The sequence below is a fragment of the Cyprinodon variegatus genome, unplaced genomic scaffold, assembly GCF_000732505.1.
Source record: "Cyprinodon variegatus isolate N-32 unplaced genomic scaffold, C_variegatus-1.0 Scaffold47, whole genome shotgun sequence".
Taxonomy (NCBI): Eukaryota; Metazoa; Chordata; class Actinopteri; order Cyprinodontiformes; family Cyprinodontidae; genus Cyprinodon; species Cyprinodon variegatus.
Window position 1 is genome coordinate 1,608,899 of NW_015150500.1, and position 27,556 is coordinate 1,636,454.

The following is a 27,556-nucleotide window of genomic DNA, read 5'->3' on the forward strand; positions in this document are numbered from 1 at the left end:
TTTTTGTAAGTATTTTGTCAGATAATTCACAGTAGCTCTTAAAAAGAAATAAAGAAATTCAGAACAGTTTTATGTCCATTATTCACAGACTTGAGCCTGTGGGTTTATCTAAAAAAAAAAAAAGAAGAAGAAATTGGCCAAAATATTGTATTTCAGATTTTATTTCAGAAAAGTACATTTAGCAGACAACTGCAACATTTGTTCAAAGTTAACATTAATTTTCATCCCCTCCAAATGTATATTTCTTACACTATTCTGCTATCATTCATGACTCCACTCAGTGGCTCTTTCTCTTCCATTTTTTTGCTGTACATGCACATTCCCACTTTATTCTTCCTGCAGTGTCTCTCCACACTGAAATCGGACAAAGTCCAACACGCGAGCCTGTTGACCCTTGAGGAATTGCGCCACTGTCCTGCTGGGGTCTCCCAGAAACGTCTGAGGCAGGAGGCGGGTCTCAGATTCTCCACAGGGCAGGTCCTCCATGTTGCCCAGGGACAAAGGGGCCTCCCCCACTATGTGCTGTCCAAGTTTGTGACCTAAAATATGTTGTTCTCCATCCTTTCCACCCTGAAATATAACCAGAGCACCATAACGGCCCATCGACACCTCGGTCTTGCCACTGATGTTGCCATGCACATATGAGCCTATGTGCCACTCGGCAGGGACCCCCAGTGTCACTGCCCGCCTCAGAGACATGTTCTCACCAAGGCGACCTAAGAACAACAAAACATATTAGTTTAACTAGTGATAACATTTATGAGAAAAATAAAACAATTTCTATAGAAATATTTTAGCTTTATTAAGTACATATTTTGAAATTTTCTACAAATTCTATTCTATTCTTTGGGAGCAGTAAGTTGCAACATTGGGTAAGTCTCTCAATATACAAGACTGATTAGTCAAGCCTTTGCTGTTCAAACAGTGTACATTCATTAAAAAAAACCAACAACAACAAAACATTAAAGATTTTACTGATTTTTTTTTTTTTTTTTTAAATAAAAAGTCATACTTGAATCTCTTTGATAAAACAATCCAGTTACCAAAGGCTTCATGAAAACATGTGCTATGAGTACGAGTTTTGTCTGCACTTATTGAGCCTGATTAAATTTAGATGTCATAAAACTCTGCCTCTTGAAAAAAAATACTAAAGGTGCTTATTTTATTTTTATGTGAAGAAAGTTGGTGAAAATATGTAAAAGCTTTACAGAACTGCAGTTAACACAAAACAGTAAAGACATTTGATGGAAGTCATGGCTAGGGGTTATGTGCAGTACTTGAGAATAGTCAGTGTTCTGTCTTTAGCAGGCAGCTGAATAATTGGTAATGATTTAAGGTAGATGAGTCAAGCCTTTCACCGTTTAAACCGGTCTATATTTTTCCAGAAAGAAGATACATTTTCATAGCATGTTATTTAGTATATACAAATTTCTATAATTTTACTCCAGATTATATTGGCATCAACATGGGATTTCCCATGCAGCTCCACTTTCTAAACATCAGAATTGCAGTATTACATCATTTTGTGACATTTCATTTTGCAACCTGGACCGTGCCCCACAATCTGGCCTGTCAGGTTGAGGCAGAAACAACTGGAATATGGCCTTTATTGCTAAGGAGGAGCAGATTGGGTCAGCAGGCGTGGTTGAGTAAAAACCCAAGAGAAACTGTTTTGAAACAGAAATCTAAGGATTTCCACAGAGGGTGAATACCTTTAGAGAGTTTGATGGAATAGTCCTTTCACTAAAAACAGCCTGCTGAGTGAACTACATTGGTGAGTTAGTGGCAAACAAATATCTGTAAATTATTCTATTATAAGAAATATTAAAATGTAAGGTTATATCAGAATTATTTTGATTTGAGTAAATTTTAAGGCCTTACAAAGTTTTTTTGTTTTTTTCCTGAGTTTCATTTGATTCATTTCATGGTTATTCCAGAGTATTTTTTGGAATGCAATTTTCTTTAATTTTACATTTATTTAGCTACTTATTTGATTAAATCTGAGGTCATCAACTTTTAGTTTAAAAAAAAAGTATTTCTTCTTTTGCTCCTACTAAGCAACATAGTAGGATCAAAAGAAAGCTTTTTTCCCCCCCCAAGCTTTGTTACATTTGGGGTGAAAAAAGGTCAGTTTTTTGTCTAGGCAAGAAAAACGTCTCCAGTCTAAAACTGATCTGACCAATTACATCATGGGAGGCAGGAGTTCACTTATAATGCCTGAATTACCCATATTGGAGGAGCAGTTCTTAATAACCATAACAGTCGAGATTGCAGCTACAACCAAGGAAAATTTTATTGATGCTCTTTATAACGTAAGTAAGAGCAGGACATATTCTTTAAACTTCAGCAGCTGGAAGAGTTTTTCGTCTTAAACAAGCAGTTCTCTAACTGAATTCCACCCGTTTCTGCTGTCTCCGTTGGTCCTGCCTTTAAAATCGGACTCTACTCTCTTCTCTTTAGACATATGCACCATGTACATGGTGTAAGACAGTCTGACTAGCCAGGCTACTGGCAACACAGGCTGTGGCCACCTGCGCTAAAATATGTTGATTTTGGGAGGATTCAAAAGGGTAAATTCTACATGGACCCGATTATAAACCTGATTGCATTTGTTGTTCAAGAGAAATGTATTACATGGAAAAAGGTATTAATTGTTTTATACCTCAAGCTGTCTAAAATATATATTTTTCAACAGACTCCAAATACATTGAATTTGAAGACATTTCTAAAAAGGTAAATCAGTGCTTTTTGTTTTACCCAGTTTTTGTCATAACAGCAAACTGTTTATTAAAAATGAAAATTTTTCAAACCATATTATCACTAACAGCAAAGGCATGGAACAGCCTGAAACAGCTCATTAATGTCCAGATGTCAACATCCTGAATACTAACTTGTAAAATACTGCATAATAAATATATTTTTAAAATGTGGTATAGTCTTCATGTGTGAAACATGTTTTTAAAGTTTCAGGTAGATTTAAAAAATATTAATAGGCCACATTCATACAGCATTCTGAAGTGCCCCAAAACCGATTTCTTTGCCCATATGCAACCTGTATCTGATCTTTTCATGGCAGTCTGAACAACACAGATCTGTTTTTTCTCCAGTGTGACCCAGGCCACTTGGCTATGTGGTCCTGAATCTGCTATGAATCTGATCTTTTCAAGTGAGACCTGTGTTGTGAGTTTTAATGGCGTTCAGGTCAACTTGTTGTTTTCCTCCCGCTTCTGCATAGAAAGGCACAGAATAGTGACCTTTGTTGAGTTTTAATGGCGTACAGGTCAACTTCATCTGACCTGAGCGCCATTAAAAAACAAAGGTCACTATTCTGTGCCTTGCTATGCAGAAGCGGGAGGAAAACAACAACCCTGGCTGACGATAATGCGGAGAGCAGGTTTTCTTCTTTTTTTTAGAACCATCTTGAAAAGATAGAGTTTTTAAGGTTACTTCCGTAAACACAGAGCACATTTGCTTCCGACATCGCATCCTCTATTGCACATATGGGACACTTAAGCTCTATGAATGAAGTTCACATAGGAGATCACATACAATATATTTGGAAATGTGAACAGCAACACAAAAAAAATTTAATTTCACAAAAAAAATTGGAGTTGAGCATTAAGGCCTGAGGTGTGAACGTAGCCTTTGATATTTAACTTTCAAAGATGAATAAGGAAAAGAATCTGGAAGCACCAAGTGAAAAAGTGCCTGGAAATGAATATAGAAGCACTTTGTTTACTGACCAATCGTGAGAGCCACATGGTCAGCTAATGAAGGTCCTTCTCCCACACTGAGTTTATTCAACTCCTCACCCGACAGAACACTCTGAAAATAAATGTTATATATTAGAAGAGAAACTAATACAAAAAAATACAAAAAAAACAGGGAGTGCTAAACAGATTTTATTTTTTTGATAGAATGTTATGACTGGAACTTTATGTCTCCGCATGTCACATCATCAATCTGATCCAGTTTATCAGGGTTTATGTGAGAAACAACACAAAGCAGCACAAAATGCTGAAGTTGAGAGAAATATTCAGTGTTTTTCCAGAATTGTAATTACAAGAATGTTAAAACCATACATGAATTTTACTTTACAACTATGCATTACTTTGCAGTGGTATATTAAATAAAACCCCCAAAAACTTCTTTGGTGGTTCTATGTTTTATTACAAAATGGAAGAAAGTAATGTTTATATAGGCTTGGCAGCTTTGTATTAAAACTGATCATACAAGTCTTAACCTCTTAAAACTCACCGTCTCCGGCGACCCGGTGCACCTTAAGTTTGGGTAATAACTCAGACTGCATAAAATTCCATCGGTAAAATCTTTACCAGCAGGGGAAGCCATTGCGCGCAGCTCCAAGCTGACACCAAAAGTTCAAAGCCCTACAGCTCTAGCACTGTTATAGCTAGAGGTCTGAAATCTTCTGCATTTGTGGTTGACATGATGCAGAACAAATATATAACAACAAACCTGCTTTTTCTTAAGAATGTTTTTATTACCGCTTTTCCAAAAAGACCTATCATTTCCAAGAAAAAAAGCAACTTTGAGTCATGTTTGAACTGATGCAGGTTGGTCTGTCTTCTAGTCACCCAAATTTATTTTATATATTAGGAAACTAGAGGGTGTTAGCTTTCAAATAATGTATTGCACATGTAATTTGTGCTAACAGTTCCTAAGTTATTTGCTTTTTCATTTGGGTATGCAAAATAAGTGAGGATTAGCCAAAATGAGGTGGATGTTAAGAGGTTAAAAATCAAACTTTTCATCTACTCCCTCAGGTGCTGTCTTGTTTCTTTTTTTGTATTGTTTAGTTTTTATAGTTTATTCTAAGTGCATTTTAGCTGGAATCATTATTATATTTGGCATGGGGTATTAATTACCATACATTTTTTTAATTGCAAAAAAGAACATACAAGAACAATATAGAATATTAATAATTACAAACATATACAACAACAAAGGGCTCTACAGAAAAGCACTATTATTTTAAAATGTCGAAATCTAATCTATGCTCGAGGGTTATAATTCTTTACCGGCAGTTATAATTTGCACGGCTTTAACATTTGAACTAAATTTTAAGGATTCTATATAGATATTATTAGAAGATAATAGAATCTGGAAATTAGGTTTATGTTGTATATATTTTCAGGTGTGAATATGTTATTTAACATTTAATGACCATAAGTTGATTCAGATGCTGTTAGGTGGTTGTCACAACAAAGGGGGATAAACAGCTTCAAAAATGGCCATTAAATAATAAATACTTAAGAGAGAACACAAATTTCTCTTCTCTGCAGAATGAGACAACAAATGTTTAGGTCTGCAGGATAGAGCACACAAAGGATACATTATTTAATGTTTAATTGCCCTATCCTTACCTTTACATATCCTGTCTGGCTTTGACTTTTATTCTGATGATGAGCCAATGTGGCTAAAGTCACATCCTTTACCAGCTGCTGGAACTTCTCATTACGGGCAACAAAGTCTGTCTCACAATTCACCTGCAAGAAAAAAAAAAAAAACTATTAATACCAGCTAACAGTGAATTAACCTGCCGATAGATCCCTTCAGTCCTCACCTCCACCATTGCTGCAGTTTGATTCTCCACAAACAGGCCAATCAGGCCCTCTTTAGCCTTTCGACCCACCAGCTTGCTGGCTTTGGTCCAGCCCTCTTTCTGGGCCTGTTCATGCAGCCAGCTTTCAGCCTGAAAGTTCACCATCAGTCAGAGTGGGGAAACCAACAGCTCAATACTAATACAGACAATCATACCTGCGTTATGTCATTCTCAAACTTCTCTAGGGCTTTCTTGCAGTTGATAAAGGTGTAGCCGGTGTTTTTCCTCAGTTTCATGAGCAAGGCTTTATCTGCAGCCAGTAACTGATATCCTGAATGCAAACACCGCACCGTGTGGCTGGCCTGGACCGCACAGAGGATAAACACTCACATATTAATGTCCCGTTTTCTGTATTCTAAATAATTATACGAACATATGAAAAGATAGACTATGGCCAAACTACCGCTACAACCGCTTTTAAAACACAACTCAAGTGAAAATAAAAGGTTTGATATGCTTACCCCAACTGCTTCTCTTAAAACAGTTCTGAATAAATAAACTAAAGACATGATTAAAGCGGAATAAAGGAGCTGTCTTATGAAAGCTCAAAATGTCATTGAAATCCACGCTGTGGAAGTAAAGAAGGAAGCCTAACAAGGACAAAAAGCTTCCGTTAAAAGAAAACGTTATTTTATTCTACGCCATCTACAGGCCTGGAGGAGAACTTCTTCTTCTTCTTTTCTATCATGGCGGATCGCAAGCAACTTTAAGGTGTATACCGCCACCTACTGTTCATGACTATGTAGCAACACTGTTTTTAATCTATTAAATTCTATTTTTTTATTTTGTATTCTGAAGATAAATAAATAATGCTTTCCTTAATCTATAAATATTCTTTATATGTCCTTTATTTCCCAATAATCCTTTAAGACTCCATTCTTGGCCTGTCCTTTCAACTACTCTTCTCAATTTCTCCCTTTCAGGTACATATGTTTTACAGTTCATCAATACGTGTTCTGGAGGAGAACTTCTTCTTATTGTGTTTTATTGGCGGTTGTCAAAAAACGTTAGGTGAACATTACCGCCACCAACTGGTATGGAGTGTAGACCACATGAAAAAAAAAAAAAAAAAAAAAAAAACTATATCCTATTATACAACCTAATCTTTTTCAAAAATTCAAATATAACCCAATATCCTCTGCTTCCTGATTCCTTCTGCAATAAATCGACAATGTCAAGTTTCATTTTCATGTTACTAAGTTTCCTTATTAACCTGTTTCTCTGTATCCAATATTTACTACAATTCAAAATGACGTTCCACAGTCTCATCTTCCCCACAGTCACATTTCCCTGTCTGATGTTTCCCTATCAAAAATAACGATCTATTCAATCCAGTGTGTCCTATTCTAAGTCGAGAAACAATCATCTCTCCTCTCATGTTCATTTCTGATCTTCTCATTGGTCCAATTCTCTTTTGTGTTTTATAAAGCCACCTTCCTTTCTTTTCTTTGTTCCATAACTTTTGCAACCTCTCTCCTGGAGGAGAACTGAGTCAGACAGCCGCCTTTAAACTGTTGAAGAAATAAATGGATTCAACAAGTTCACTCTGTGTATTATGATTATTTAACAAAAAAAATGGGAAGCTCCCAAAATAGTAAAGAAAGAGGGAAAGAGAGAAAGAATTTATTTTAAACATCAATCGTTTATTAATCTAATAGTGAGCTAAATTCTATTATCTCTAATGAATTCTATTATCTCTAATGAATACATTAAGTAAATAGAATACTTATATGACTATGATGTTTGGAGAAGGATCCAATCAAATATATATATGATCTGTATGATACGAAATCTGTGAAAACTGTACACTATATATATATATATATATATATATATATATATATATATATATATATATAAATTTTTTTTTCTTTTTATTCAACAGTACTACTTGCCAACTTTGCTTAACCAAAGAAAATCCCCTTTAATCACAATTTCTTTCTTTTTTTTTTTGTTTTTTTTTACCATATCAAAAAAAGCTAAAAAATAAAGGGCTATTCCAAATGTCACTAAGCACTGGTAATAAATCCATTATTTTAACACATTGTACAAAACGGTGAAAAACTGCTTCTCTTAAAGAACAAAGGAAATGTATGTGTAATCACAGTATTGAGAATAAAGATAAAAATGGTAATAGTAACAAAAAAACAAAAACAAAAAAAAAACATGTGAAATTTGCATTTTTAAATGGCCAGTGTGTTTATTTTGGGTGGTTTAAAAGGCGTTCCCGATTCAGGTTTTACATCAAAATTTTTTTTTATTTTAAATCTCTCCAAGAATAAAGTAAAAACATAAAAAGAAGTAGAAGCTTTGATATGAACTCACCTCAATTACTCAAAATTTGATCAAAATTAGCAATATCAACATAATACCTTTAAAGAGCAAACCTTCAAAAAATATTTGATTACCAAGGCCAAAAAGTTGACATATCGGTTTCCAGTACGTGGCGAGAGCTTTCCTTTTTAACACTATCTTGATACAGTTGCACCTGTTGTGTCAATTTGTAAAATGTCTTATAAAAAATAAACCAGCAGCTTTACACATAATTTTCTAAGTCAAGGAGTTATGTTTAGATCAATTTAATTCTGTCATATAAAACTCTTAATTGGAAGCATTTAATCATGCAGGGTTACTATTGTACCACATTTTAGTAAAAATGGGACTTTAAAGTTTAAATTTTTAAACAACATGACCTCTTTGAAATCATACTTTTGCCTCATATTACATTCTGCATTTATAACACCAAAAAGCAGAAGTAAGGTGAATAAAATAGATTATGTTGTTTTTACTTTAATTGTTATGGTAATTATTATTTTTCAGTTTAATGAATAAACCCATAATGATAACTGTAATGCATTAAAGATGCTATATAGAATGAATGAGGAATGAATTTCAAGACAAATTCAATGCTGTCTGTCCATACTAAATGGAAAATTTTACTGGTAAACATTTGTGCAAATATTTCATTATGTCAACATCACCAAATTTTCCATTGATCTGAAACCTTGTGGGATCAATGTGTTTGCTTCATGATGTTTACACATTCTAAGAAGCAGGTAGCGTCAGCGTGATCAGGGACACCACACTAATAACTCCATGTTGCTCATGTTTGATGGAGCCTGAGAAGTAGAACATCTGATCAAATTGATTTGATGAAAATAGAAAGTGGCTCATGATAGACATTGATTACATTCCTTTTTTTTACTGAATAAACTGCAGCTAGATGTTTTAATAAAGTAATTAACTTTATTAAAAAAGCTGTTTCTGAAATGCAACCCCTATTAGTCATTATAGTTAACAACTTCAACTGATTGGATACTGCTGCATCATAGACAGGTGTGCACTTTCACACCGAAGTGTAATATGGGATTTTTCATATTTTCTACTATATTAACATATTCAAAATTTTACCAGTTTTGTCTAAAACTATTTATTATTTTATGACACATAACAACAATCCACGCAATCTAAACAATGACATGCATGCAAAGTATGACTTAAAAAGTTTTATCAGAGAAAAAAGAAGTTCAGTTATCACAATCCTATTTGACTATTTTGATATGATGGTGATTGTGTTGTGTTCATGTGACTCCCACTGGATTGGCCGAGAAAAAGCAGGTATAAAAAGATGGGCATGGTAATAGCTGTGTCACCACACCTTTCAGGTTGCTGTATATCCAAGATGAAGGTCGCAGCCATCCTTCTCCTTTGCACGACCCTGTTCTACCAGGGTTACAGCAGTAAGACGTGTTTATTTTTTTCAATCATCATAGTATAACTGATTTACTGTCATGATTAAAATGTATCCCGTGTGTCTGCAGACACCCTGGACTCATGTCAGGGGCGATGTGGGTATGGAACAGACAGCGGTTACTCCTGTCAGTGCAACCCAGCTTGTGAGAAGTACAATGACTGCTGTTCTGACTTTTGGACGCTATGCAAAGGTGAGTAATAGGTAAAATCTTCTGAATTATATCTATATTTCTCTTTTGATAAAAATGTAAACACCTATGCAAACCTTTCCTCTAATTCTCAGACGCAGGCACGTCCTGTAAAGGCAGATGTGATGAAAACTACAACTCTCAGAACCCATGCCACTGCAACTCCAAGTGCCCCCAGTACAACAACTGCTGCAGCGACTATGCAGAACTTTGCAATGGTAAAACCAAAAACATTGCACCTGCTCTTAAAAACTTTCCACTTCACATAATCTCTTCGGCTGTTAGTCATTCTTGTCAGTTTATGTACTTTCAAGAGCTATTTTTTGACACCTGCAAAGTTTCACATGGGAGAAGTTCAGTTTATCCCTTTGCCTTTAAACACAGTATTGCATCTTAACTTAAATATATAAAAAAACAATAGTTTTCAAGCCTGCCACCAAATGAAGTGTGGTGGTTCATGTGCAGTTAAATGCCTTAAAAATAATTCGGTTAAAGCCACTGAAGCGATAAATAAATATTGCATCTCATCTTAATCTTTCTAAAATTAATATTTATACATATAGTGTCTGGCCAGGCGATGGGCTGGTACATTTATAGGTCCTCCTTTAATGGTACCATTCTACAAACTTTGTAATTAATCGGTCACCCGTTTGGTGTGGTTAACCCATTTTTTCAATTTTTTACTTTGAAATACTTAAAATATTTTAGGTACTTTTCTATTAAAGTTTGTTCCACCTCTATTGAAGAATGTTTTATTTAACAAAAATAATAGACTTATTTAAAAGGTTTTAGTCCTGTAAAAAAAAAAAAAAAAAAGGAAGTTTATAGGTTTTCAACATTTCCATCTCACTTTCACCCATAGTAGCAAAGTTGCCATTTCAAAGAAAGCAAAATCTTTTTTGTTTTTGTATTTTGGGTTCAACATACTGCAAATTCACTGCAACTAATGAACGAATCAGAGATTTTCTTTATGCTATCTGTTAAGTATGCCTGATGACTCTGTCTGAACTGTATACATTTCTGGGATAATTCTCTGGCTGAGTAAAAAGCGTTTTATGGTAGCATAGGTCACTTTTGCTCTTTTTCTACTTTTTATAGATGATAAATATTCCGTAAACATACTGGATCTTATATTCACTGTTAAAGATAGAAATAAATGCGTAAATGACCAAATTCCATGTGTTGAAGCAAGCATTAACACTAGGACATTTATGGCTGAAAAGGACCTACTGTAAAATCATTCATGACACTCACTTTACAGCTGGAAAGCATAATGGTGTGCTGAAAAGTGTCTGGAATGGATGTAAACTGTGGGATCTACTTTTTCTGCATTACTCAAACAAATATAAAATATCCAACTCTCCTTTAGCTGTGAGCGGAGACACATCTTGCCAAGGCAGGTGCAATGAAAACTACAACTCTCAGAACCCGTGCCACTGCAACTCCAAGTGCTCCCAGTACAACAATTGCTGCAGTGACTATGCAAACTTCTGTTCAGGTCAGACAAATGGTGTTTTATTTTGCTGTTAAAAGCCCTTTACTGCACTACAGTATCAGTATTGCTGTACCTCATTCCCTCTTTAACACCTGGACATTTTCACATGAGTTGCGATAAACCTGTTCCTCAACAGTTGATGCCTGCATTTATGATTTTCCATTTGGACTCTCGGAGCCGCAGATTATTTTTGTTTCATGTGGCAACTTCAATAGGTTTTTTTTTTTTAGCGACTGATTTAGACTCAGGATCTGCTAAGACAAAACTGCAGGACGGAAGGTGTTTTTAGTTAGAGAGAATGGTGGATTGGAAATATATACTTGTTGCAAGTTACACCAGAGCTTAGGGCATAAAGAAAGAGCTTTCAGTTCCTGCAGAAATAAAGCCAAATACAGCACAACAGGAAAGAATCTGCATCCTTGCAGATTTTTTTCTGTTGTGGCATTTTTAAATTCCACATCAAATTATATTTCAGTATTGCAGATAAAAAAAATTTCAATATCAAACAAATATAGCTTCAGTTGAAATATATTATATTTGAAATGATTATTTTGTTTATCATAAAAAAAAAAAAAACACAAAACGTTATCCTTACTAAATTGACCCCTCATTAAAAATGTGACCACTCTCACCCCATTTCCTTACTGACTTTCCTGCTGTAGGAATCATCTGAGCAATGCAGATGTGGATATGCTATTGTGAATTGAACATTTGTTTATTGAATTACTACATAACCCGGAGAGACTCACAGAGAGACAAGAACACAATTTATTGACATACATTGGTCTAAATGTTTTTAGAGAACATAGAACTGAGCATTTCTGATGATAGATAGGCAGCTTATAGAGAGGTCCTCCCTCAGGAGCCTGGTAGAGAACTGGAAGATGAAGGAAGGAAAGCAACAGGTTGGACACATTGACTTGAACATGATGAAGCAGCTTATTAAGGATAGACTTGAATGCTATTGGCTGTGAAGGAGGCTTGGCGAGCAGGAGCATGTTGGCAGAGGTAGATCCAGTTGATGTGGCAGTCTGGATGAGCAGGGGAGACTTGGCAGAGTCTTCCAGACTGAAAATACAGCAAGGCTTGATTTGTTTTACACCAAAATTAGGACTTTCCAAAACATCCCATTTTGCCGTGTCAGTCCACAGAATAGTTCCCTTCAAAATAAGAAGTAAATACTTTTGGCACAGTAGGAGTTTCGCCCTTGTAACTCTGCCATAAAAACCATTTCTTTCTGTCTTGTATTGGTATTTAGTCATGAACACTAACTAAACCAGGTGTGGTTTTCCATCTTATAGATAGTTTGGGTTCTTTTGTGACCTTGAGGGAAAACCTTGCACATGCCCTTCAAATAATTTTTACCTCTACTGGGAAGGTTCACCACTCTACAATGTTTTAACGGTATATTGGCGTCTCAGTGTTTGTTTGAACAGATTCAAATGCAATACTTTTTATTTATCAATAAAAAGTCATGGTTGAGTGAATGTTTCTCTTTTAGGCTCATCTTACATCCCAATAATTCATATTTAAATCAAACTATGCAAAAATTAGATAGATTATCTTAAAGGGAACTTTAAAATTCTTTTGGATAGATTCACAGATGTGATTATAATAAAATAAACATAAAACTGCACTCAGACAACACTGTTAATTCATCTGAATTAAAAATCACGTAAGTTTGTAGATCGAAAAGTAATTAGCAAAGTTTTATACTTCAGCAAATGTCCAGTAGGGGTCAGTGTTTCCTTTAAGACTCTGCGTATATTTAAGCAGCTGCCAAAAGAATCACTAGTGAGTAAGTTTGAAAATAAAATATAGGAACAGAAAATTCCCCACATCAAAATAAATATGGCTTCTTTTATAATCTTCAACCTAATAATGATATGTTCATATATTCAGAAAAATAAAATCAGATAAAAATGGGATTAGTCTACATTAGATAATGCAGGCAAAGCCTTGTATTATGATGTTCATAAAAAAAAGAAAAGAAAGAAATTTAGTGTTACAGAAGTTGAGGCAAGGTTGGATTTAAAACCTTCTGAAAGATACTTTGAGTTTGAAATTATGCTTATTCTGATTTAGAATATTTTTCCAGTTTCAGCTTTCTGGTCAAACATTTGACCGATCTGTTGTCTATAGAAAGAGTTTGTTTTGCCTCCGATACAAATTCAAGAATCGTACAGTTTTACAGGCATCAAAGAATATACGCACTTGTGTTATTGTTTATGATGATATTTTAAAGATTTTCTGAAAATGTAAAATTACATGTACAAGTAGCCTACAATTCACAATGCTCCTCTTGGTCTGTTTTTAAAATGTGTTTGTTTTTCCTTTTCAGTTCATAGTAAATCCAAAACATCCTAGTTGCTCAAAGGCAGATTCGAGGGCCACTATTTATTGTTGTTGAAAAAAGCCTGCTTTTCCAGAGACAGAAAGACCCATACCCCATTATTTTTCCTTTAATAAACTTCAACTTCCTAGAGCTTTGAAAACCAACAGTTAACCCAAGGAAACCTCTGGTGATCTTTTAACAAGGCCACCATACAAAATCTTTATATCTATGTTTCAGTCTCAACATTTTTCATGGAGTACTTTCCTTGACTAATACAATTTTGTGTTTATTCATATATGTGGTAAGAAAAAAATAGATAATTTCTGAATATCTGTATATTCTTATTTTTTTTAAATAAATAAAAAAAATCTAATTTTGATGGGAATTCCAATTAACATTGTTGTCTAAAGTGAAAAAGCACCACTTCTAGAAATAAAATCTTCAACTTGAAAAGACAAGACTTCCTTATTTAGCCTTGAACACTTCCAAAGAAAATGTTCAACAACTAATTTCATTTAAATCTTAATGCAAACTGTTTCGTTTAAAATAATGCAAAGTAGTACACCTTCTTCTTATTGGAAGTTATGCTAACACCTAGAAGTGGCCTAACCAGAGTCTTTGATCCTGAAAGAGAACATGTAGAGGGAACTAAAGATAAGGTTGATGACAAGAGGGTCCAAACTCAAATAGATTAAGCTTGTTGTTAAGGATGACGGATCATATACATATCAGAGGAAAAAAGAAAAAAAATGAAAGAAAAGTATAACAAATGCGGCATTTAGTTATTATGATGCCTAAAGTGGCTTTTCCAGGGATTATTTAGAGGTGTATGAATAACATCTGACATGCAGTATGTTGAAATGTAAATAAGAAAACAGAAACTTTCTTTCAGGTAGCATGATAGTTATTATTTTCATGTTTTATTATTTGTGTTTGCACAGAGTGTTTGCTGTTTTACAAATTAATTGCTCATTTTAAAAATGAGGCCTTGTTTCTTTTGCTATGTGCAGCAGGTGACACAGGTGGTGCCATCACTGATTCTGAGCTCATATCCCTCTCTGAGACGCTTTACGCCCTGGACTCAAACAAGGCTTCCCCCTCTCAGTTGATCCTTGACCCTCAAGCCCTTGTGTCAGACTCACAGACTAGCTCCCAGTCAGATCTCTCCTCCCGTCCGTAAGCAGTTTTGATAAATTACAGAAAACTCTAACCTATATATGATCTTATTCCCATAGAAATCCTTCTACGTATCTTTCTGTTTGAAATGTAGCTGTTTTCTTATTTGTGCTTCCAGGTTGTACAAATACGTGGATGAAAACACTCTGTTCTCCCGCCCAACCTATGCTGCCCTTCTGAATGTTCTTGACAACTACAAGAGGATGACAGGACAGGCCGAGAGCTTCACCTCTCAGCAGCAGACTGAGCAGGATACGTTCCTCAGAGAAACTATGTTGAACACCGAGCTAGGCAGAGAGCTTTTTAGCTTTCTCTACACCAAGGGTAATGTGTGCATTTATTTTTTTTTTCAGTTTAGAACACTGCAACTTGCATATCAAATAAAGTTCTAATCAAATACACAGATATTAGCTATTGTTATGTGACAAATTGGGAAAAGGCTTAAACTTTTTGATTCATAGATTATATTCTGCATTTGAAGGTATTTATGCATCAGAGTCAGAGTTTATTCAGGACCTGAAGAACATGTGGTTTGGTCTCTATTCTCGCTACAACGGTGCCATGGACTCCAGCGGTTTTGAACACATCTTCGGAGGTTTGGATGAATAGGATTTCATTTGAATACTGCTTTAACCTTTAATTTAAGATTTAAGGTTCTAAAGAACAAAATATCTTCAGGTGAAATCAAGGGAGGAAAGGTGTCTGGTTTCCACAACTGGATCAAATTTTATCTTCTTGAGAAAAGAGGAGAGCTAAATTACTACAGCCACAGCTTCAACGGGCCTGTAAGCATTCCTGACAGATGGCAACGTATTAATCCCAGCTTTGTTTAATTTACTAGACAGAAGTTTTTTTATTCTTTCTTCCCACTTTAGTGGTCTGGTTATCCTGATGTTTTGGGACTGCAGTTCAAATGGGATGGCTACTACAAGCAGGTGGGCTCTGCAGTGATTGGTTGCAGTCCTGAGTTTGACCTCGCCATCTACAGCCTCTGCTACATTGCTCGGCCTGGGAAACAGTGAGTAAACAGCCTGTGCAAAGAGAGGAATAGCTGCTGTGCTTAGAGTTTAAGGAGGAATCTTCATGGTGTTTCCTCCCTCAGATGGACTAATACAAGGCTGTCTGGGATTCTGTGTTTTTATCAGTCTCCTTGGTTTTCATAGTTTAGTTCCATCTTTGTCTCCTCTAATGACAAGGCCAACCACCATGTTTTATCATGTTTCAATTAGAGGTGTCGATAGAATTGGGTCTGATTAACCACCACCAATTAATTGTCTTGGTTTATAATATAAAATCGCCTTTAAACATACACAATTATGTAATTTTAACTGGATAATATGTGATGAGTTCTACTCTAGAAGTATGACTGTATCTCCACAAGGTGAAGGTGCAGATATTAGAAAACCATTTATACCTGCAGCTGTGAAACAACTTAATTCAAAAAAACACTTTTAACTAGATTATTTTGGTTTCCTTTGAATGTTGTGTAAGATTAATTAAAAAATTGTCCTGCAAAGCAGCTTTGTTCAAATACAACTGTATACAAAAATTATCCAAAATCCATATTATTATTTTTTTGCTTGTGGAGGCTCATAAGTTTCCTATCTCCTATTCCCAGGTGTCGCCTTAGTCTGGGAGGGAAATCGCTCAGCATACAGACCTACACCTGGGATAATTCTTCCTACGGAAATGGAAAGAAGTATATTGCTTCAGCCTATCCCGTATCGATGTAATAAGAAAGGAAGCTATAGGAAAAGCAGCATAACTGTATGACCTTCCAATCATTTGGCTCTCTTTATGCTGTAATAAAGTAAAATCAATATTAAAATGGATACATTGGTTTTATCTTTTTATTTTTTTTTCTGATTCCCATTGTTTGAATGAATCTGCGGTGAAACCCTCTGGAGTTGCAGATCACTGCATGAGAATGTGGGGCTATCACAGTGGTACAATCTATATGTGCCTAATGGGGCAAGAAATGGGCATTTACACAGCCAGAGAGGGCACAAAGCTGACACCAGCCCTGCACAGGCAGGAGCATGTGTGCATTAAGCAGCTTCTCATTGTCTTATGTAAGAGCAAAACAAAGCATAAAGAGCTGTACTTGTACTATGAAAGGAAGAGACAAAAAGATATTAACAGATTTTATTCTGCTTGACCTACTCTGAACAGTAGCACCGGCAAAAACCTGCTCTTATCAGCTGGCTGTGATGCTGTGTGTGTGTGTGTGTGTGTGTGTGTGTTTTAGTGTGTGAAGGTTGTGTGAATGGGTTTATTTCTGTGTGTGCATGACCAGCTGGACTGGGGGTTGATTTTGCTCTTTCACTCATCTAGGGTGACTAACAGGATAAATTCTGGTCTGCCGACAGAACAGGGGGACATACTTGCTGGCCTGTTTAAAGAAAGTATTACAGGAGATGGATCTGTCACTGATCCTATTGTCAACCAGTCTGTGTGCATTCGTGCAAAATAAAGAGAAAAGAGCACAAGAGCAGTTATTTTGGATGAAAACGTAAACCAACTGTGATTCAGCGACTTGGGCCTCACAAGCAGTCAGTGTCTCAGCAACAGGACAATAAAGTCAGTTTCAATATTTTGTCAGAGCATATTACATTTTTTAGAGCCGGTGGCTAGAAATTGAAAGAGCAAATCTTCTCTCTTTTCACACTACCCTCCTTTTTTACCCCCAGTGGAATCAAATTAAATCATGGAGTGGTAAATAAAAGGAATAAAAAGATTCAATTGTGTCCTTTGTCGCTCACACAACTTTATAATCAAATTATAGCTGGCCACCCGCCAGCGTGTCCTCGCATCTCCCCCAACGGGTATTCTCCCTGCAGATCGCGTGAACCACCTGACTTTTGTTTTGTAATTATATTATCCTGCGCTCCCTTTAGCGTGTTGTGGCTAATGGCTGAGCGGGCTATCCCAGCTGCACATGCAGAAACAAAGCTGCTTATGGGGCCAGACAATGGAGCTATGGAATAGGGACGCCTGAAGGCGGTCGTCCAATGAGCACGCACAACAGGGGGGCTTGCAGAGGGTTTAGGAAAGGGTTAAGGGTTTTTTTAGGGGTGATTGCGCAGGAGGGTGTCAGGTTAACCCAGGAGTCGGGGGCCCTTCAATGAGATGGTTAGTGGAGGGACACATGGTCAGTATCACCTCTGTCTCCCCAGGGTCGATGTTTGGCTGGAGGGAGGTTCAAGTGTGGCTTAGGTGATGGCCATTTCTAAAGTTGATGAGAGAGCATGAAATACAGAGCAACGTTCATTCTCTGCTGGTGTTTTGGGGATTTTCTAAACAATTTGATGAACATATTGTCATTGCGCTCACCAGTGGATACAGACATGTGCAGCGAGAGAAAAAGAGAGAGAGAGACACTCTTGATCTGCTGAGATGACCTCAGACAATCATTCCAAGCTGCTACTATTAGAATGCAGAAAACTTTTAAACTGATGCTTATAAGGGCCTGCCTTCAACTACCTACAGTGCCTTTCAAATGTACTCACACACCTTTAACTTTCCACACATTTTGTTATTTTAAAAACTGGATGAATTTGAACAGCACACCCTAAAAACCGATTGGTCAATAAAACCCACCAAAAAATGTGTGAATTTAATAAATCTGGTTGCTAGTTATGTGTCCAACCAATCTTTTGGTTGAAACAACCTATCTAATTTGATAGCATTTTTAACCAATCTTTATTGGCAAAGGTAAAAACCGATACAAACTGGTCACTTTGACAAACTATTGGTTAAATAGCATAGAAACATTGAATGCCAAGGCCTGGACTTGAGCCATAAATGGTTTGATTGTAGGGCACACCTGCATCTGAAACCACAATCACCACTAATGCTTCTTGGAATTTAACACTACTTATTTCTAATGTTACAGCGATGGGTAACACCAAGATTTGCATGCTGTCCATGTACACATTGTTATCTAGGTCGATAACTACACTTGACTACAGCCATACAGTCAGATTAGTTAATCTTCTGTTACCATTTTTATTGGTTGGATGGTTAACCTGTTCAATTGGTTGATCCAAAACCAATCGCTTGGTCAATGTCCAACCAATATATTAACTAATCTAAACAACATTGGTTTAACCAACTAGATTGGCTGTTTTACCAACCAATTCACAGAGTCTAGTAATGTGATAAACCATTGGAAAGTAGTTGATAACTAGAATGGTTTTCAACTCGCTCGTTGTTTATAAATACAAATCTTTTGATATGTATTTATATTTGAAGTAAAATTAAAGCTTCGCTACCTAATTTGCACATCTATACACTAATTGGAGTTTCTACTTTATAAAACAGCTGAACCTTAAGGATGGGTAGAAAATATTGATTCATTGCAGCTCTGGCTGAATGTTAAGGCCATCAGTGTCCAAAGACAGCGATGGAGGGTCACTGTCCAACATGTTTTGGATCTTAGTCTGAATCAATTGATGGCTTATCACCAATCCTCTAAAGTGATTAAAATCTGAGTTGGCAATTCAAGCATTTGGATCAGATTTGCTGTAGCAGAGATACATGGTAAACATACACAACGTAGGTCCTAGTGGACTGAAGTTGGAAACCCCTGGTTTAGAGTTTTTGTTAGTGGGCACACCATCCCCACATCATGATACTACTATCACTGTTTGTAATGGTGAAAACACTGTGCTCATGGTGATATGCAGTGATTGATTTTCTACACACATGCATATTTCATACTTCAGACAGTTTAAACAGACCAGCTTCTTTCTCTCGTTAAATATGTCTTTTGACAATGGAACTTCAAACATTTTCTCACTTTTTGCAAGATTTGAGCATAAATGGATGTTCCGTTTGCAAACTACACCTGGGTTATCATGTGGCTCTTGGTTGCTTTACAACTTTAGCTCTTTCTGTCACTTTAGGAGAGTTCCAGAGTTGAAGTTGTGCCATACAAAATATTACATTGAACAGCGCTTTATTTTGAGGATGTCTTAAGAGCTCAGATCACTTAGACTGTATTAAGGGGTAACAGGGTAAAAAAAAATTTAATTGCGGGAATTTACTTGTATTTGTAAAAAAAAAAAAAAAAGTAAGAAATCATGTTTTTATTCCATTTGCTTTTTGTTTCCCATACAGCTCCCCGGTAAAACAAATTTAAAATGTGGATTTAAATGCAGCCGATACAAAAAAAAGTTTAAGGGGCACAAATATTTCTGCAATACTTTTTAAATAGAGAGCAATCATACATGCATACCATTACAACCTTTACAGTGTTTGTCCAGGATCTCTCCAAGGATTCCCAGTATAACAGATGGACTAACTCCACTCCCCCCCCACTGTTACACTCAGACACTTTGGGAATTAACAGGAGAGTTATGTTTGTGTGTGTAATCAAGTGAAGTTTTATGTGTCATTCAATTTTATGAGGTAAACTTAATTCATATATCATGAGAAAGGTAAGGAAAGGACGAAGCAGCCCAGGGAGAGAGGATGGGCATCTGAGCCTCAGACAGAGAAGACCATCTGCAGCAGGACTTCATGTGCAACCACTAAAGAAGAACCAGGGGACATCGTGTCACAGTTACTGCTTTACTCTCAGGTAGCACTTGTGGAGCATTACTTCTGTCCTCTAAAGGAGGACTATCGGGAAAAAGAAGTAGAATTTTGCTACCAAAACATTTCATTTTACATTTTTGATTAAAAAAAATCATCAAAACAATGAAAGAAGCTCGTGCAATGTAAATATGGAGCCTCAGCTATCATGTTCCCCTGCTACTTCATCTCTAGGGATGCAGAGGCTCAGCCATAGTATTCCCATTTCAGGCTGCAGGTGTAGAATATGACTGGAAAGGAAGGAGGGGGAGGAGCAGCAGCAAGGTGATCACCTGGGGAATGAGGCAAAAGTGTATTTTCCATATATCCCTGGTAACCCATCTAATGCCTGTCCCTTGATGCATGTATTTCCCTTTTTTTAAATTTACTTTACAACCTCACTTTATAATCTCTAAATCAGTAGTCTATTTAATAAATGAAAACAGAGGGCAATCTATATTTTCACAAAATATTGAAACATAAAAATTGAACAATATTTTATTTTTATTGTATGATTTCCATTTGTTTGCATAACAGATAAGCAATTAGCATGTGCATTTGTCAATGACAATAAAATTAAAAAATTAGAAAATGAAAGCCAAGTGATGGTAGAAGAAAAGTGAGCCCTTCGAACAACAAGCGTGTAATTATTGTTAAATATAGAAGTGCTTAGACTTTTGAGAATACTTAAGCCCTTTTTTCTGAAGAATGTTTGATTTTAGTCAGTTAATTTTCCACTTATTCAGTTATTCACAGTGGATTTGTGCATATTATATCCAATTAAAACTTTCACTGAATCAACTGCCCATATTCACACTACGACCATTACATTGGTCAAAGTCTGACTGTTCTAGGTAAAGTATTAATGTTTCCTGCTATGATACAGCTGACATAACAGAATTGGTCATTATCAAGCTGCCATAGCCATGCATAAGAGGTAACCCAGCCTTTTGATTTGCTGCAGTGAGGGTTTGCTCAAGATGGTTAGTGTTCATTTCAGTCTAATCCAAAACGGTGAAATGTGAGGAATAAAAAAAAAAAAATGAAGAATGTTCGACAAAATAAAAAAGCTAAAATTCTGACATAGAACAGGCAAAATAAGAATAATACGATTTGGGGATGTGGGGATGTCAGGAGATGTTGGTAAAACAGAGAGCAAAGGAAATTACCTGATGTTTCACTGGTTTATTATTACCAAAGCAATTCACAGACTGGTATCAGAGAAAGAGAGAAACCTTCACAGTAAAGTCTTACTGTTGTACAAAATACTGATAGTTATAGTTACTGCTGTTATTTTAGACTTTTGAAAAGACCAGAAAGCCTTATTCTGGAAGTGGTAAGAACATTATTTGACCTTTAAAACCTATAGGCAAAGGCCCCTTGTAATATTTTTTAAAGATGAGTTAAACAGTTCATCAAAGCAGTAGTCTAGACCTAAGGAGCACCCACTGAGCGTCCCAAAAAAGGCCTTTTAATTGTTTTCACAATAACAATGAGCAATGCATTAAACCCCTATTGTCTCTGGAGTGTAATCTTTTAACTTACTGCTGGAAAAAGAAAAAAGAACTGTAAATCAGAGAACATGGAAAGGACTACTAGAACCTTCAAGATTTTCTTTCTCTATACTGGAGACATCATCATCATCATCTCTTTCATCCCAATACTTTTAAGATTTGTCAATTAATTTTCTTTGATTGCATTTAAGGGTTAGGTGGGTTGTTGCCCAATAATATATTTGAAATTGATATATTATCTCATGAGATTTTTGTTGTTGATTAATTTTAATAAAATGGTAGCCAATCTAAAGAATATTTACGTTATAAACATAAAATATATATATATATTTTCTGCAAGACAATTTTGGAGAGGTCACGATTCCTTTTACTAAAATAACTGACAACTACAGTCCTTTCTAGATAATATTTGAATAATGTTCCAACTACCAAAAAGCTCATCTCCACAGAAAGTCTATGGTCCCTAAAGTCACTGGCAATGACTGCGCATCTCATGTGAGTCCCTCTGGTCAGAACCCCCTCCCAAAAAAAACAAAAAATGAACTTTTTTGTCAGTATTTATATCTCAGCTGTATGTTGGAGACGGATGGAGCAAACACCTGCTCACACGCAAGTTCGGGCTGTCACATACAGTTAGGCTCAGGCAGCTGAGCGCGTCTCCCCTCCGTTCAATGCGGCCGCGCTGCGGATTTAGCGGCCGCCCTTGCAAGGCAACAAAAGCTTGGGCCTCTCCTGTTTGTCTGCACAGTTTCAGAGAGCTTGTGCGCACCTCCCAAACACACACACGCACATAAACCGACACACGCATGCAGGATGAGTGGAGCTCCCGGGGGGCGGGTGGGCGGTGGGGGTGCGTTGGGCCACGGGCCGGACACGCGCGATCTTGAGCGCGTCAATGGGAATTGGTTGCGAGAGGAAGGAGGAGCTTTAACGTGAAACCTAAAACCGGGAGCCCCCGTGGAGTGGCCCGCACAGTGACGGACTGCTCAGCATCAGGTCACACAACCCAACTTCAGCGCTGACTGATGCGCCCAGACTTCAAACTCTTCTGAGAATCACAAGGTTCTGCAAGAAACTCCCTGAAGAGGAAACAGGTAGGCCTCCACACACTTTAAAAATATTCTAAATATAAAAGTTCGATTTTTGTTTATTCTACTTTCCTTTGTTTGTATTTACAATCAAAATCAGGATGCAAAGAAATCATGAAAGGTTTAGTACAATGTGAATGGGCTATTTAGCAACATTTGTATATTAGATCTAGATATCTAAAGTCTACATTTATCTCTAAATAAGAGCTGTGATTTTCGGAAATGCCTGTTTTAATTCAACCTGGGCCCTCTGTTTGGATTATGAACTGGAAGATGTGGATATTTCATTTAATCCTCATGGTCGCCGCTTCATCCACTGAGTAAATCCTGCGCTGCCCCAGATTGAAGTCCTGTCAGTGACTTTATCTTGCTGCAGCATTACCAGTTCATAAAATGACCGGGATTAGGCTGACCCGAAGCAGGGGGGCGCGTGGGACGCTGCATCCACCGAGGACAATAGATGTATTCAAAAACATCTACAGATAACTTATTTATAAGATAATACTCATTATTTTGCCTTTCGCAAATAAATTTTCACAGGGGGAGCTGTCCGGTGCTGAAGCTGGACAGCAGACTGCTGAAATACATTTCACAAACTGAATTGATCAACATGAAATGTTGTAACTAATTAACGAACACTTCTAAGGGCATCCATATTAAATATGCTAAAAACATTTTGTTGTGATATATATGCATTGATAGGTTGTCACACTTCATAGGGCCATTAAAAAATTACAATTTACCTTAAATTCTGTTTAACATAATTCAGTGGTTGACAAACAAAATTGTTTATCAAACTAACTTTAACACCCCCCATGCGGATACTTAAGCTGGTAAAAAAAATAAAAAAAAATAAATAAAAAATAAAGTAATACATTTGAATGTTATTCATGCTGTTTTAAAATCGTCACTATCGCCAAAATACTATTCTGCCTTAAAAGGAAGACTGGGGGTTCTAGATGCACAACGCTTTTAAAATGTGTCACATCAATACAACGAATGAAAAAGCTTACATTTTATACTGGGGTATTTTATGCACCTTCAAAATAGATCAAATGATAATCATAACATTAATAATGATAGTGAGAATTAAATAGGTCAAAAAATGCACAAATTATTTCAGACTAAAGTCACTGATTTTATTACCAAATCTGTCTAGTTTTGTTTATTCATTTTTAACCATTTCATAGAATTTTAAATAGGTGAATTGAATTTTAAATGTTAAACTGCAAATAAAAAAAGAATCCTCTAAGACATTTATGCTTAGAAAATGCCTGCAAGTGTGGCATTTTAATTGTGCTTTGTGTCAGTGCATCATATGCTATAAACAGTGTCTTTAGTATGTATAATCCACACAGGCAAACACTTTCCAATAGATATATGGCTTTAGAACTCTAGAAAATGAAAGTGAAATGAAATTGTCTGCCAAAGCATTTTAAGTTACTTATCTGCTGACAGAAATATCATTGCCAGTTGGTTGTAAAATTGAAGTTGCACAAATCATTATTTCTGGGAAAAACAACAACAACAGAATCAATATAAGCCCCTGGTATTAACTTAGTTGCAACTCAATTCTAGGAAAAATTCTGTCCCACAAAAACTCAGATCTGTTCTAGCTTCATGGGTTAGAAATTGCAATAAAGCGACTTTAGATTGTATTATGAATTAAAGAGATTTATTTCCAAACACAGACCTGTTATTTCCTTACTGTTTGAGATTAAATCAGACCAGCCGTTTCCTGTTTTAGGTCAGTTAAGTTTAACAAAATTGTTTACATGCCAGAATGCCCCAATAATAACAGACACTTAAATGGTTTAAGAAGCTCAGATTACACAACCATGGTGTTGCAAAGTTCTGATAGGTTTATTTGAAACAGTTATAAGGCATCAATTTAATACTGTGAAAAGGCCTTTAGTTTAAAAATAAAGCAAAAATTGTTCGCAAATACCCTTTGGGACAAATGCTCAAATTTGTTGAGACTTTGGGCTGTGGCCTGATGATAAAACTTGCTCATAAAAACATTGTTACATTTAGAGGAAGAACAGGGAAACCTGCAAGCCTAAGAATGCCATCTCAACATTGACGTATGTGGGTAGCCATAGAATGGACAGACAAAATAGAAAACATGATGAAAACAACATATAGTAGAAATGTTGATGCTGTTAATGGAGGCATCAAGCAGTAAATTGAAATGTGTTAAAAATTATCATTTAAATACTCAAGAATACAAACAAATTGCAAAGTTTCTAAGGGACAAAATCAATGTTTTTCTGTAGCTATCCTTGATCTCAGTCTCTAGGAAACTAGGGCAGAGTTAAAAAGTTTTACAAAAGCAAGCAAACTACTGTGAGACTCTTGAATATTGAAGCTAAATAGGGAGAAAGAAATTTAAATTAAAAAATATTCTGGCATTTTGTAAATATTAACAGTTTTCCTAACTAATCTGTATCAATAAAAGTTTATTCAAATTTAATGTTAGTTTATGTAAATATCTGTAAATGTTGTGTATATGTAAATCTTTAAAAAAGCCTGGTGCTCTTTTCCACAGAAAACCATGATGATTAAGCCATATGTGAGACTAGCAGAGGGAGAGGACGTCATCAGCCCACTGCAGTGGATGGATGGAGAGGTGAGCTCACCTGATGGGAGCACCTTGGCACCACCACACCATTATGGAGCAGGGGGGACATGCCAGCAGACCAGAGAGATGGGAAGTGAAGATGGAGAGGAGGATGAGGGGGATGGGGAGGAAGGACAGGAGGATGAAAGTGAATCCAGGAGACGTGGGCCAAAGAAAAAGCGAATGACCAAAGCCAGGCAGGAGCGTTTCCGCGCCAGACGTATAAAAGCAAACGCCCGGGAACGCTCCAGGATGCATGGCCTAAATGATGCTCTGGAGAACCTGCGCAGCATCATGCCTTGTCATTCCAAAACCCAGAAACTGTCCAAGATTGAGACACTGAGACTTGCCCGCAACTATATATGCGCCTTGTCTGAGGCCCTGGAGGGAGGGCTTTCCACTGAGAGCAGGGCTTTCATGGAGACACTGTGTAAGGGGCTGTCTCAGCCCACAACCAACTTGGTTTCTGGATGTTTACAGATAGGATCAGGTACTGGAGCTGGGATGAGACCCGAGGAAAGGCTTGGAGTTCATCCACCGTCCAATCCTCTGGGTGGAATAGGATACACTTCTCCAGGCCTGCCAAGCCCGCCTTATGGCACCTATGACACTGCTCACATGCTTCACCTGAGAGCAGTGAAAGGAAGACAGACTGAGAATCACTCTCCACTCGAGTATAATTCTGGGAGTGTGGGAACCCCTCCATATGACGGTCCCCCTACACCACCTCTAAGCATCAGCAGCAACATGGTGCGCAAACAGGAGCCTTCCCCAAACTACCCACCCACTCCGCACCAGTACTCCCCCTCCCACGTAGACCAGGTTCTCTATCCGACTCAGACCGGCTATGATGTTCATTTAGAGGGTCCATACGATTCCTACCATCCACCACACATCATACCCAGACAGATAACCTCAGTCTACAGAGACTGAAATGAATTAAGCCATTTAAGATGTCACGTCAACATAACTGAGTCCAAATAATGAATCCCTGATGACCCCTTGATCTGGTTTTAAGACTTAAGGATCTTCTAACAAAGAACTGCAAGGAAAACGGTAGACTTTTATAAACATAAGGTGTTCCAGTAGATTAGCACCGCTGAGTGTTGTTATTGTATAATTAGAAAATACTTGACTGAAACCAGTACAGTTTCTTCCTATTTGATTACCAAAAGATTAAAGAACTATTCAGGTTATCGCAGCTGTTGCTTTTACCATTTTGACCAGATGATCTGTTTCTGTTAGTCAGCACTTCTAATTTTTGCTCTGGCAATATGAGATCTCCTGCATAAAGTACTTTTATTTATTCTTTAATTTAAAACAGTGTACATAGTTTGTTTTTTTTACTTGCATATGTTTCTGTCAATGTTTTTAACTGTTTTCTTAGCTGATCCCTTAAAGCTTTTCTTGTGTCCAGTTTCCGTTCTTGTGTTTCATTTAATGTTTTGCACTGAAAAACACATCAAGAGATTGATTTGTAAACAATGACTTACTTGATTTTTTTGTGGATATCAAAAGAAGGAAACCAAAACGTTCTCAGCTTGACAAAGTCGCCATATTTGTGTTGAATTTGTATGTAGTAGACTTATTTACTTTTGCTTATTCTTTGAAATAATGTGCTATAAAATGTTTTTTGAAAATATATAAGTCTTTGTATGAGTCATCTTTGCATGTTACGTCAAGTTTGGGTTTTTTACAGGTTTAATTGAATGTTCTGGGATGCAGTAATACTACAATACAAATTAAAGAATTCATACCACATTAATGTTTTTCACAATAAGAGCTGAATGATAGGATATCATACTATATATATATATATATATATATATATATATATATATATATATATATATATATATATGTTTTAGTTTACTTGTAATTCACACATGTTCATTTAGAATACCTACTAATATTTTGATAAATTTACACAAGCAGTTTGAACCACATATCTTGGGCATCAAGATTTTGGCATAATTCTAAACATTAAAACACACGTTACATCATAAATACTACCATTCATCTGAATTGGTTGGTTTCATGGTACAAGCCTAATCATAAAGTATATATGCAGTGGTGCCTTTTCCCATCACCGTCCGTAAAAGACAGACAGACAGACAGACAGACAGACAGACAGACAGACAGACAGACAGACAGACAGACAGACAGACAGACAGACAGATAGATAGA

The 27,556-nt window shown here is 36.5% G+C and overlaps 3 protein-coding genes across 5 annotated transcripts; 2 read left to right on the forward strand and 1 right to left on the reverse strand.

The window, feature by feature from the left end:
• Positions 1-157: 157 nt before the first annotated feature.
• On the reverse strand, positions 158-6,231 carry tsfm (Ts translation elongation factor, mitochondrial). The gene is made up of 6 exons (XM_015370539.1): positions 6,085-6,231; positions 5,779-5,925; positions 5,585-5,713; positions 5,385-5,507; positions 3,744-3,825; positions 158-716 (listed from the first exon to the last, which is right to left on the reverse strand). The coding sequence occupies exons 1-6, from the start codon at positions 6,130-6,132 to the stop codon at positions 328-330; spliced, it is 918 nt and encodes a 305-aa protein (XP_015226025.1). The 5' UTR covers positions 6,133-6,231; the 3' UTR covers positions 158-327.
• Positions 1,102-16,402, forward strand: endou (endonuclease, poly(U) specific). Of its 3 annotated transcripts, none has more exons than XM_015370537.1 (11): positions 1,102-1,774; positions 9,289-9,363; positions 9,445-9,567; positions 9,660-9,782; positions 10,934-11,062; positions 14,408-14,570; positions 14,689-14,894; positions 15,052-15,165; positions 15,249-15,355; positions 15,446-15,588; positions 16,189-16,402. In XM_015370537.1, the coding sequence occupies exons 2-11, from the start codon at positions 9,306-9,308 to the stop codon at positions 16,301-16,303; spliced, it is 1,281 nt and encodes a 426-aa protein (XP_015226023.1). In that variant the 5' UTR covers positions 1,102-1,774; positions 9,289-9,305; the 3' UTR covers positions 16,304-16,402. The 3 variants fall into 3 exon arrangements, with proteins under 3 accessions (XP_015226023.1, XP_015226022.1, XP_015226024.1); XM_015370536.1 differs by having other exon boundaries at positions 1,104-1,774; positions 14,405-14,570; XM_015370538.1 differs by lacking the exon at positions 10,934-11,062 and having other exon boundaries at positions 1,106-1,774; positions 14,405-14,570.
• A 6,179-nt stretch (positions 16,403-22,581) lies between these two features.
• On the forward strand, positions 22,582-26,985 carry LOC107082079 (neurogenic differentiation factor 4-like). The gene is made up of 2 exons (XM_015370542.1): positions 22,582-22,755; positions 25,298-26,985. The coding sequence occupies exon 2, from the start codon at positions 25,304-25,306 to the stop codon at positions 26,300-26,302; it is 999 nt and encodes a 332-aa protein (XP_015226028.1). The 5' UTR covers positions 22,582-22,755; positions 25,298-25,303; the 3' UTR covers positions 26,303-26,985.
• The last annotated feature ends 571 nt before the right edge of the window (positions 26,986-27,556 follow it).